The 12,908-nt window shown below is 38.2% G+C and overlaps 1 protein-coding gene across 1 annotated transcript in view; it reads right to left on the reverse strand.

Moving 5' to 3' along the window:
* The window catches only part of RYR2 (ryanodine receptor 2), a 6,224,161-nt gene that overhangs the window by 340,732 nt on the left and 5,870,521 nt on the right, over positions 1-12,908 (reverse strand). Inside the window, exon 100 of the mRNA XM_044059048.1 lies at positions 3,044-3,178. Coding sequence (XP_043914983.1) covers positions 3,044-3,178 — 135 coding nt within the window. The remainder of the gene's footprint in view (positions 1-3,043; positions 3,179-12,908) is intronic.

The raw sequence follows: 12,908 nt of genomic DNA on the forward strand, positions 1-12,908 counted from the left end.
TATTTCGCCAATTTTAAAACCTAATAAAGATCCAACTAGATGTTCTTCATATCGGCCCATCTCATTACTTAATGTTGATTATAAAATGTTTATGAATATCTTTGCTGATAGATTGAAGACAATCATTCCCGGCATTATAGATATAGATCAGACAGGCTTCATTGTAAATAGAAATACTTTTGATAATATAAGAAGAACGTTAACATTAATAGATTTTGCAAATAGGAAAAAGAAAGATTTAACATTTATTAATCTTGATATAAGTTCAGCATTTGATTCAGTAAGTTGGGACTATCTGTTTACCTTAATGAAGTGCACAAACTTCTCGGATGCATTTGTAAATCTAATTGAACATTTATACAAAGGAACGTTGGCTTATATTAAGGTAGGAACATATGTTTCACAAAAAATACCCATTCTTAAAGGTACAAAACAAGGATGTCCACTTTCTCCACTATTATTCACTTTAGTAATGGAGCCTTGGGCTAATTTGATCAGAAACTGTACTGACATAGAGGGTTTTGAAATAGATGAAAATACAACATCCAAAATTCAACTTTTGCAGATGATGTTCTAATTACATCAGCAGGATCTAATTCTTCTATACAGTCTCTATTTGATAACATGATGAATTTTAAAAGTATTTCTGGTTTAATATTCAATGAAGAAAAACTAAAATACTACCTATATATACGAAAAATATTCTCATTAGTGATTTTACTAAATATGTACCCAATTCAGGTCAGATAACTTATTTAGGTATAATACTATCTAAAGATATTAAATCTATTATATATAATAATTATAATACCTGTTTTCTTAATATACAAAATCTTTTAATACCTGGAATAATATGTTTTTACTATGGAGGAGAGACTTACAATTATTAAAATGATAATATTCCCCAAGATTTTATACTTAATACAATCAATAATACTTCCACCTACAAAAATAATTATCAAGAAACTGAACACACTAATGTTAAATTTCTTATGGGCACCTAATAGACCTAGGATTGCATTAAAGAAACATACTAATAGCTGGTCTCAAGGGGTATTTCTTTTCCAGACTTTAATTTATATACTATCTCTTCTATTGTAAAAGTTATTACTTTATTAATAGATCAGTCATATGTCACAAAATGGAAAGATTATTGGGAGCTAATTAGTATACACTTCATGAAAATCTCCTTAACACATAAAAATATGATTGTAAATAACTCCATGTTATGGTTACTAAAGGAATTTTGTACTTCACCTATTACACCTAAACATATGGTTTGTTACCCATTAAATATTATTATTAGTTATCATAACTTTATATTCATGCACCCTAAGTATAGGGAATGGAATTTTATTGTATTTCCTATAATGTATACTCAGGGTATGCTTTTTGTCATCTACTTCTGAAGGAACTCATTTAGCTATAGATAATGATCTAAAGTACTGGTATCAGTTGATATCTGATAATAAAGTTAAAATCTAGATTTCTTAAAACAAGAATTTGATCTAAGAGAAACTTGCTGGTTAGAGGTTCAGACCTTTAGACAACATCTCATTAATAAAATAGATTTAATGTCTATAACTGTTAAAGAATCTATTCCAACACTGATTGATTACTTGATATTAAATTTACAACATAAAGTTTCTGATAAAGGTAAACTTTCATACATACATAAAGTTATCAGACAAGAAACTTTTACAGTGCAGATTCATACTGGAATTATTTCACTTCTATTAATGGGGACCCACCAAATCAACAAGATAAACAATATATATTGGAATCTGCTTATAGAACTACGTCTTCCATTGTCTGGAGACTTTATACATGGAAATTTTACATAGATCTTTTATACACCTTTGATGATGAATAAAATAAATAATAAAGATAATCTATGTAAGAGATGTAATGTAGAAATTAATGCTGACTGGGCTCATATGTTTTATGACTGTATAAAATTGAAAGATTACTGGAAGTCAATTAATGAATTTTTGCAGGCTCTTTTTACAGACAATTTCATTATTTCTAAATCTCTTATATTATTCAACACACCTGTACCTCAAAGTGTTAAAAGGTTAAGCTTCCCTTGTTATGGTCTATTCTAGCAGTGGCTAGGAAAATAATAACTAGAAATTGGATTTCAGATACACCTCCTTCGTTCAATGAATTTAAAAATTTTATGAATATAGTGTGCCATATGGAAATAAACACAATTAGGACTAGAACAAACAGAAAAACATCTTATTTTATTGTATGGGATAATTTACAAAATTTGTTAAAAAAAATTTAATTTCAATAGCATGGTATTTTAGTTTAATTAATTGATCTGATTGTAGTGGATGTCTTTGTAAATACTTTAGTTGTTTTGCTGAATATTATAATAATACCTATTTTTAATTACTTGTATAAAATTGTTATGATATTTCTCTTATATGTTAAAACAATAAACCTGTTTTGAAAAAAAAGATAAAACAATAATAAAGAGGTGTCTTTTGTAATTTTTTTCTACAAAAGGGCTCAGCAACTGGCATTCTATATTTCTGCTTAATGATTAAATGCAATTGCCCCTTCCCCCTTTTTTCCAATCAACATCTGACTGTATCACTAGGGTAGTTAAAATTATGCTTTATGCTGTTGAAGTAGAACAATTAAAATAAGTTGTTTTTCTCTTTCTTTTTTCTCTTCAAAGAGTCTCACTTAACTGGCATTCTATACGCCTGTCCTTTTATCAGTGATTAAATTCAAATGATCTCTTTCTCCACTCAACATCTGCCACAGATTGCAGTATCACTAGGGCAGTTGGAACTGTTGCATTTCAAGTGCTCAGATATTTATTAATGTCTTTTTATAGAATGCCATTGCCTATTCCAGTACATAAAGGACCCTTGAAATGAATGTACTAACATAGACTTATGCTTATATGTATTAATACTGGGCAGTATAGATAGAGCATGGACCAATGATATTTTCCAAGCTTCTCACAAAAACGCATATAATTCAATACTGTATGCATGCAAGCCAATGAAGATAAGTCAGAACTTACAGTAAGCATGTCATCACATTTCATGTCTGGTGTTGCTCCATCCTCGCTTTTATTGTAGAATTTGCGGAAGAAATTAAAAGCCACTACAGTGTAAAGGTACACAACAACTGCCAGCAGACCCACAGTTAACACAAGCTAGGAAAAAAGCAGAAAATGATAAAGTGACAGTGTTAATATGAAGTATGCACATCTGTTATGCAGCTACAAATGAAAAAGTATGTATTCCTAGTAACTTACTCAGGAATGATGCTTTCTAAGATACAGTGAAGAGCAGCTAGTCTGCACTCCCACTAGGGGCAAAATATCCTAGATCTGGTACTCACAAATATGGGAGACTGCTGCACCCCCCCCAATGTTATTTTCTCACTAGTAAGATCAGATCACAAATTGGTCTCCTTTGTAAAACTAATCCCCTCCACCTAACCCCAAAAACTTTAAGAGCTTTTCTAAGGTAAATTACACCCTATTGGGGGATGGCATAGCTAGTTTCCAAGCTTCCCCCCAATCCAGAAAACACAGAAACCTATGCAGAGGTTACATAAAAGCCCTATATGTCCATATAAACAACTGCATAAAAACGGCAGTACCAGACCAAAACAAACCCCAGTCAAACTCAAAAACAAGCCACACTGGTGGATCATTAGTATTAATAGGTTGTACAACAAAATAAAGAAAATCCTGTTGAGAAGTAATAGGGAATGTGCACAACACAGAAATAAGTCCATCATTAGTCTAAACAAGTGAATCAAGGTACTAGTCAAGTCTCTGAAAGCAGACATTGAGGTAAAAATAGCCTCCAACACTAAGGATAACCATAAGGCAATTTTCAGTTATGTCCCCAGTCTTAAAGCAATGTGCATAATTAGTTGTAGATGGTATCACCTACACTCAGCTGGAAGACATAGCAAATCTGCTGGGTGACAAATTCAGCTCAAATTTCACCTCCCCATCACCCCCTGTTCTCCCTCAGAAATACCCTCCACCACTCCATCGCCAATTATCATCGAAGAAGGCTTCAGTGAGGCCAGAAAATATACCAGGTTGCTCTTAAACAGCTTAAATCAGAACTTATCAGGCCCATTAGGATCTCTCTTTAACACAACCTCCAGAATGGATTTGTCCCAGAAGAGTGGAAGACAGCAACAGTCATCCCTCTGCATAAAGGGGGACAATCTACTGACACAGAAAATTATAGACCCATAAGTTTGACTTTTTGTATATGTAAGGCAATGGAAAGAATAATCATGGACCAGATACAATGGCATAGGAGATCTCCAAACACTGGACCCAACCCAATTCAGCTTTCTCATGGACAGGTCATGCCTACTGAATCTGGTGGATTTCTTTGAGAAAGTCACTAAGGCCATGGATGAGGGGAAAATAGTACACACTGCCTACCTCAACCTGGCCAAGCCATTTGACAACAATTATGTACTTGGGTATTACAAATAAACTCATAAAACTGGGCATAAATCCCTATCTCACCAGATGGATAGCCAATTGGCTCATGGACAGGATACATGTAGTTAAAGTGGGTGAATCCAGATTCAGCAAGAGGCCAGTTACTAGTGGTGTGCCACAGGGCTCAGTGCTGTGACCACTCTTGTTCAGAATATACTTCTCTGAAGTCAAAGCAAATGTGGAAAGCCTCTGGATGACAAAGTTTGCCAATGACTGCAAGCTGGTGGCAATCACTGAATCACCCAATCAAGTAGATATCCTCCAAGAGGGTCTAGATCAGACAAATGATTTGTACCAGAAACCCAGAACCATGGCCTAAAACTAAATGCAAAAAAATGCATTATCATACCCTTTGGGAAGTCAAATATTCCTGCAAATTATAACATCAATAGCACACTCCTTAGGGTGGACTCAGAGGTGAGAGATGTACGTACACAGATAAACAGTAGACTGAACTTTGACAGCCATGTGACCGGCCATAGTTGTGATAAAATACTTTTATTTGGCACAACTTATAAGTAAAAGTATGGCACCCAGATCCAAGGAAATTATAGTTCTGCTGTACTCAGCTCTAATTCGAACAATAATTGAGTACAGCGTGCCATTTGGCTGTACTTGACTAGGCAATTACATTAGCTGATGCAACCTCAAAGGTTCCTCACAAAGATAATACAGGGTGTAAACATGAACTATGGGGACAGACTAAAATCCCTAGCCCTTTACCTGTCTCCTAACAATTATTAAGGGGTGACCTATGCCTGACCTACAAGGCATTCATAAATCCAGCTATAATGGAGCTGCTACACATCCGCAAGTCAAACAACATGATGGTCACCCAATCTAGGGATCTAAACTTAGTGACTTAAACAAAACATGTTGGAGAGACAGATGTGTCTCAGAGATTGCTCTTTCTTTGGAATAGGCTTCCTAGTCACATTAAGCAGAGACCTTCCCTGACCCTTTACAAATGCAGTTTGGATCCATGGATGTGGAATTGCAAATTTCACACCTAGGGTAGTGTCTATGTCTCTCATGGAGAGAGGCAATCTGTAGATACTCAATGCACAGGCACAAATCCATGCCATCCTTTTGCCCCTAAGGGACATACATTGAGTAAAATTGGGTTATATTGGCTAGGCTTGTAAGGGCCCTTAAGCCATTAGCCTAGTAATCTCCTATGAATCTATGAATGCAGTCCAATATAAGTAGATAGCTTGCATTGCATTTTGTAGTACAGGAAATTAAAGCATATTTTTTCTTAGCATTGCCCTAGTTTGAGAAGCAGTGGAATACACTACAGGAACTTCGATGAACAGCAGTACTTTTGAGTACTTCAGAGATTCTGTCCCCTGACCTCTGTGCATTTCTAATGTATTTCTGAATAAATGTGTGCTCCGTTGATGTAAAAATAAATATCAGGCATCTAACTACCTCCTATTGTGTACTGCCTTCCCCTAACTTCTCCCATTATTGAAACACTCGGGATTTTCAATTATTAAAGGTCAGAAAAATGTTTGATTTTCGCTGTCTCACTTTCTGTGATTGGGGAACACAGCCTGTCATTGTCATGTGAGCTACCTGCTGGCTTAAAATGTCCATCAGTAACATCAAATAAAAATAACTAGCTGTATCATCATTTGTGCAAACACAGTAACACTGTTAATCTAGAGCTCCCAAAATCTTTGGCAAATTGCTGAAAATAAGATCAGATTTGGATGGATGTGAATAAAATCTGCATTTGGTCTATTTTATTAAGAGATCTGTAACAGAAATTGTGTCTCATGAACAGTGCATAAGTGCAATACTTGATGTTTAATGTTTATTACAAACCAACAACTGATCATATTATATTAAGAAGTTGTTTTTGGAAAAAGAGGGAGGCTCTGTACTAGATAAGAAAAGGAATATGTGCATCTTCTTGTGGAGTACTGACGTAATTCTTTGGCTTAAGGAGATGTCACTTGTCTTGATGTGTTCAAAGTGTTTTATTGTAACAAACTGTAATTTATTGGCCACTTCCTGCTGTGCACATATATAGCAAAATTGTGTTTGTCAGGGTATATAAAAGGCAATTTTCATTGAATGCAAACAACAGTGTTATCTCCTAAATATTGCCTTCTTTCTCATGGGATCACTTTTTCTTGTAGCTCAATTTAAGGAAAGCGACATCCTGTTAACTTTCATGTTTGAAAATGTTCTCCGAGCTGAAACTGCATTGTTTTTATAATTTACAGTTGTGTGGAGGAGTGTGGACACAAGGTTGTGAATCTTGATGACAACAGAACTTATCAGACACAAACATATGCAACCCAATAAATATTAATTCTCCAGTGATTCTGAAAATGCTTAAGTGGAACAGATATTATGCATGGATTCTGCACTATAGAAAAGACATTTGAAAGTTGCCAGTGTACGTATCTACAGTCAGTGAAGGGAATCCTACACTACAACATTTTCCATGTAAAAAATAATGGTGCATTTAATTTCTATGATACATTTCTTCTCTTGACGTTTACTATGAAAAATGTGCTACCATTACGAATGAATGTGTTATTTATTCTAAATTGATTACCTTGCTGCACTGTTATTACTTTTTTATTTAGGACTACTGAATTTCAGAGAAAGAGCAGGGCATGCATATGTTATTTTAAGGTGCATTTTGCTCTGCCTGTGAGTTAATGCTATCTTGATATTAGTTTATACAAGTAAAATGGTGTGGAGATGTCAAGGGTGGAAAGGCTTCCGTCACAAAAAAGTACAGTTGTTTTTTTTTTTTTTTGTCTACATCTGGCTGCCTGTTTTCAATTACAGACAGTTAATATTTTACTGTAATACTGGCATGCTGTTCCACTTTCTTGTGTTGTGTTTCACTGTGATATAGTAAACTTGGACAAAGGCGGCATATCCTATGGAATTTTTCCATGAAAGTCAACATACTTTCTTTATTGCTTTAATAGAAAGATAACAGGCTTGGATTAAATGTGTAAACATAATAATATTTTGGCTACAATATTTTTTTTATTATTTTTTTAGTCAGGAGACATCTGTGTTTACATAGGAACTGCCTGAAATGGAAGATCAGGCCAACTGTAATGGGAGAGAATCAGACTTCATATATAGACCAGTCATCTTATAGGGGAAAGTTTGCAAAGGACATACCTCTTGGGTCATGGTGGTAGAAGGCAGCAATGGGATGACAGTGTAAAGCTCAGAAGACTCTCAACATAATGTTTTTTCAACATCAGACAGAAACAATTCTTTAAAAAGACTCATTACATTTGGTCCTCAGAAGCAGGGGCTCATATTCCTACCACTTCTAAAACCCTCTTATTCATGATTCTGTCTCAGTCACTCTCTTTGTATGTATGTGTGTGTGTTGCATGTGTATGTGTGTGTGTGTGTGTGTGTGTGTGTGGGGGGGGTTCCAAAACAAAAAATAGTACTTTTTTGAAGGTCACTGCTTTCTAGAGAAACTGAAGTCGTACTACAAATCCTTTGTCAACATTTTTCTACAGCATACATGTACTTTCTCAACATGTAAGGTTAACTTTATAAAAAGATAAAAAAAGAGGATTACCAAAATAATGCCTCTTGTGGTTTTAGACAAGTGCCAAGGGGATAGTACTAAAGGTTTATCTACCATCAAAGAAAGAAGATGGTACTCTGATATATGTTCTGGAGCTACCACTGCTGAACCACTACATGGAAACCAGGACTTCAGCTCTGCATCTGAAGGATAGATACAGCAATGTTCCTATCTTCTGAGATCATAGGAGGATCCTTAATTTCAAAATTATAAAATAGTGTTTTCAAATTCTTTTGCGCACACTGGTCTAGCAACCTCTTCCTGAGTGTTCATCAAGTGTTTAATCCCTGCCATAGCATGACTCAAAGACTGGGTTGTGCGCATTTAGCCATACATTGAAAACTACCTTATTTGGTTCTATCATCTTAGCAGTTAATGGGGGGGGGTCTCAATTTTGGGACTATGTGTGAGGCTCAGGGTCTATATTAGAACACTGAGCATTCAAAATTTCGAATGTTCTAATATCAACCCGTTTTCAGCGAAAGCTGAAAATATCAAAGAAACAGAAAAACAATTTTTTTCCTAGGGAAAGAATTTGGTTGTCCATTTCTGTTGCTTCGGTATTTTCAGAGCTGTGGTGGAAAGTTATGGGTCGGGTTCAGGTAAGTGTGCAATTGTGTGGACGTGAGGGTCAGGGTGGGTTAGGTGAGTTAAGGTTAGGGTGCGGGCAGGTAAGTGTGCGATTGTGTGGACGTGAGGGTTAGGGCGGGGTAGGTGAGTTAGGGTTAGGGCACAGGTGAGGTGACTGTGCGATAGTGACGGACCTTAGGGTTAGGGTTTGGGTTAAGGTAAGTGGATAGTTAGTGGTGTATGTATAGCTTAGTGCAGGGTTAGGTGTAAGAGTTTAGGTGTATGTGTGTGGATTGCTGTTTGTTTGGTGTGCTTGTGTTGTGTGTATGTGTTTTGGAACAGCAACTTTTTCCCTAGGAAAAAATTTGCTGTTCTGTATGTTCGATGTTTTAAATTTTCGATTCATAGGGTCTGATATTAGAACACTCGAAATTTTGAACGTTTGGTATTCTAATATAGACCTGAGGCTCATTGGAGTAAGTAATATGTCAGGAAATTAGACATGGCCCTACAAAGATGAAGATATCTCAATGAGATATCCTTGATTCATATAAAGTGGATACTTCTGACCAAGTAGAGGGTATAAGACATGGGCTCTTTGTTTCAGTGTTAAATCAAGCCACGATGCTTCACTAGGGACGGCTTGCACCTGTCACCCCTGGGCTTTCGTATATTGGCAAAGGTTCTTGCTACCCCCATAGTGCCTTTTTTAGGCAAGGCTCAAAAGACAAACCCACCTCCATAGGTATAACAAGGGATAAGAAACTAAGAGTAATGCTACTCAACGCCAGAAGTCTAAACCTCAAGATGCACGCACTCGAAACTCTCCATAGCATGGAGAACATTGATATCTGTCCAGTAACAGAAACCTGGTTCAGGGCTCCCGAGAGCACCCCAGCACTACCAGGTTATACCTCATACCATGCTTTTCGGTCCCAAAACTTGGACCGAACCACAAAAGGAGGGGGAGTATCGATATTCATCAAACATACCCACACCTCCAGGTTGGTGGCAAAGCACAAAGCATCAGAGACTATCCATGTGCAACTAACAGTGGGTAAAACTGCCTTCCAGTTTATATCCTGCTACAGACCACCCTCCCAAACCCAGGAACCCCACTCGGCCTTCCTGAGAACACTGGAAAATATGAAGGTCTCTCCAAACACCATTATATTGGGCGACTTCAGCTACCCAAACATAGACTGGGAGCATTACTCTAGCTCCAACACCCTAGCCCAAAGGTTCCTAGAATTTATAAACTCAAATGCTATGGAACAACTTGTTACATCTCCCACAAGAGGGGAAAACATACTGGACCTGATCATCACCAACATGGGGACTCTATGCTCCAGACCAGAAGTGTATCCCTCACTGGTAAGATCAGACCATAAACTAATCTCACTGGATATTCACATCCTGACCCCACCCCTGCCCAGAAAACCACAGTGAAAAACTTCTCTAAAGCAAATTTCACACTCCTCAAAACTGAGGTGGAATCCTTCAAAGCCCCCGGGCCTGTGGAAAATACGGCCCAAACCGCAGAATCCTTTATAAATGCATTCTATGAACACCTTCAGGAATGCATGGATCATGCGATCCCAAATAAAACCAAGACCCAATCCTCCAAAGGCAGACGTCCTGTCTGGTGGACCCCAGCCATAAACAAACTATACAATAGGAGGAGGAAGCCACTAAATGATAGAGCAAAATCCCAAAAAGGGAAGGCATCACTGATCAGTATTAGCAAAAAACTACAGGCACTCATAAAATTGTCTAAGGCCAGCTTCGAGAGAAAAATTGCACAGGACACTAAGGATAATCACAAGGCTTTCTTTAGTTATGTTAGAAACCTGGGTGGTAATTCCCAGATATTCTCAGAATTAGTCCAAAATGACAAAAAATACACTGAACCCACAGACATTGCCAACATCCTAGCTGACAGGTTCAGTGCAAACTCCCCCCCCCACCAAAAGGGCAAATATCTATCCCAGCAGAGTGCTGCCCCCCTGACATCTCAGATGCTCAGGTAAGAGCCGCCCTCTCCAAAGCAAAAAACACAGCATCAATGGGACCAGATGGTGTCCCGGCTGCCCTACATGAACTCCAAGAGGAGCTAAACCCAAACATAAAAATACTGTTCAATCTCAGCCTTACTACAGGATATGTGCCCAAAGAGTGGTGTACAGCAACAGTGGTCCCTCTCCACAAAGGTGGTGCCTCAACGGATCCTGGAAACTATTGCCCCATAAGCCTGACTAGCTTGGTCTGCAAAGCTATGGAAAGGATCATCATGGACCTCATAAATAAAGATATTGGGGACCTACAGACACTGGATCCTACCCAGTTCGGCTTTATTAAGGGCACATCCTGCCTCTTAAACCTGGTTGATTTCTTTGAAACAGTCACCAAGGCGATTGACAAGGGGAAGGTGGTCCACACAGCCTACCTGGACCTCGCAAAAGCCTTCGATACAATACCCCACTCAGGCATTATATATAAGCTCACCAGCTTAAATATAAACCCCTGTGTCACTAGATGGATTGCAAACTGGCTCAAGGACAGAACCCACATGGTTAGAATTGCTGGAGCCATGTCAGACTCCAAACCAGTTACACGTGGTGTCCCACAAGGCTCAATCCTGGGACCTCTCTTGTTCGGTATATATTTCTCGGAGGTACAGGCCAACATGGAAGGACTGTGGCTGACCAAGTTCGCAGATGACTGAAAACTAAGCGCCATAATCGACTCTCCAGCCGACACAAGCATCCTCCAAAAGGGCCTCATAGAAACAGACAACTGGTGCCAGAGCCATGGCCTCAAGCTAAATGCCAAAAAGTGTATAGTCATCCCCTTTGGCAAAAACAAAGTGCCCACAAATTACCACATAGCTGGTAATCCATTAAGTACAGAAGAAGTAATTAGGGACCTGGGGACCCAAGTTGATAGCAATCTCTCATTTGAAAACCACATGGCCAAAGTGGTTAGAAAAACATTTTATATAGCCCACCTAATTATGAAGGGATTCACATCTAGATCAGGGGAGGTCATCGTGCCTCTTTACTCATCCCTCATCAGGCCCATAATTGAGTACAATGCCCCTTTTGGGATGTACCTTACCAGACACCTGCAGCAACTGGAAAGACCCCAAAAGTACCTCACCAAGAGGATCAAAGGGCTCAAACAGATGCCATATGCTGCCCAGTTAAAGAAACTCCAGCTCTACTCAGTGGCATACCACCTGTTCAGAGGCGATCTGTGCCTGATGTATAAAGCCATGTCCAACCCGGAATTAATGGACATGCTGCACCTCAGAAAATCCAAATCCCATCGAGCTATGCTCGAGAGACTTGAACCTCAGCACTGAAATAAATAGGACATGCTGGAGGGACAGATTCATAACCCAGAGGCTCCCTTCACTCTGGAATAAAATCCCAGTCCAGGTTAGGCAGAGTCCCTCATTGACTCTCTTCAAGAGGAATCTTGATGAGTGGATGGGAGATCGTAGGTTTACCCTGGGTATCACTTCTGTGTCACTGTTAGACAGAGGCACAGTATACTAACCTCGAAAAAGGGCATAGCAAAATAAATTTAAAATGGGTGGTGAAAGCCAAACACATTCTAGCTAGGCTTATAAATGCCCTAGGGCAGATAGCCTAGTATGAACCTATGAACCTATGAACCTATGAAGTATCTCACAGCAATCTTTCAGCATGAACCTTTCTGGTGCTGTTGTAGCACGTCTACCACCATCCCCATGGCTCCGCTTGCCAAAATTCATGTAAGGAACTTACACTATTGTTTCTAAAGCTTTTGTGGTTAGACAGTCACCTTCTTGATAAAACAACCTAACTGGTGAAGGCAGTGTTCTAAAATAAGATAAAGCATGTCTGCCCCTTAACCCACCATATTCAAGATGAGTGGGACCGAAGTCCTCATTTTGTACACATCTAGAGTCTTGTTAGTACAGACAATTTGGCTTCTAGAAACAAAGGACGTACAACAGTCTGAAAAAATGTAGCAAGCCCTCCTTCCTGTGTAGACTTTCAGAAAATGCATATCCCCAGGAGTACTTACAACAACCATGGTCAATTAAACAGCTACATGATGCATAAAGAAACAACACGGAATAAGGTTTTATCAGGTTGTGGGTTCACCATGCATTTATGAAAACTACTATTAGCTATGAGCCTGCAGGTATAAGTATTTCATGTTCCACAAAAAAAGATCAAAGGATGCATCTGCATTATG

The sequence above is a fragment of the Protopterus annectens genome, chromosome 1.part2, assembly GCF_019279795.1.
Source record: "Protopterus annectens isolate FY-2018-M chromosome 1.part2, PAN1.0, whole genome shotgun sequence".
Classification (NCBI taxonomy): Eukaryota; Metazoa; Chordata; order Ceratodontiformes; family Protopteridae; genus Protopterus; species Protopterus annectens.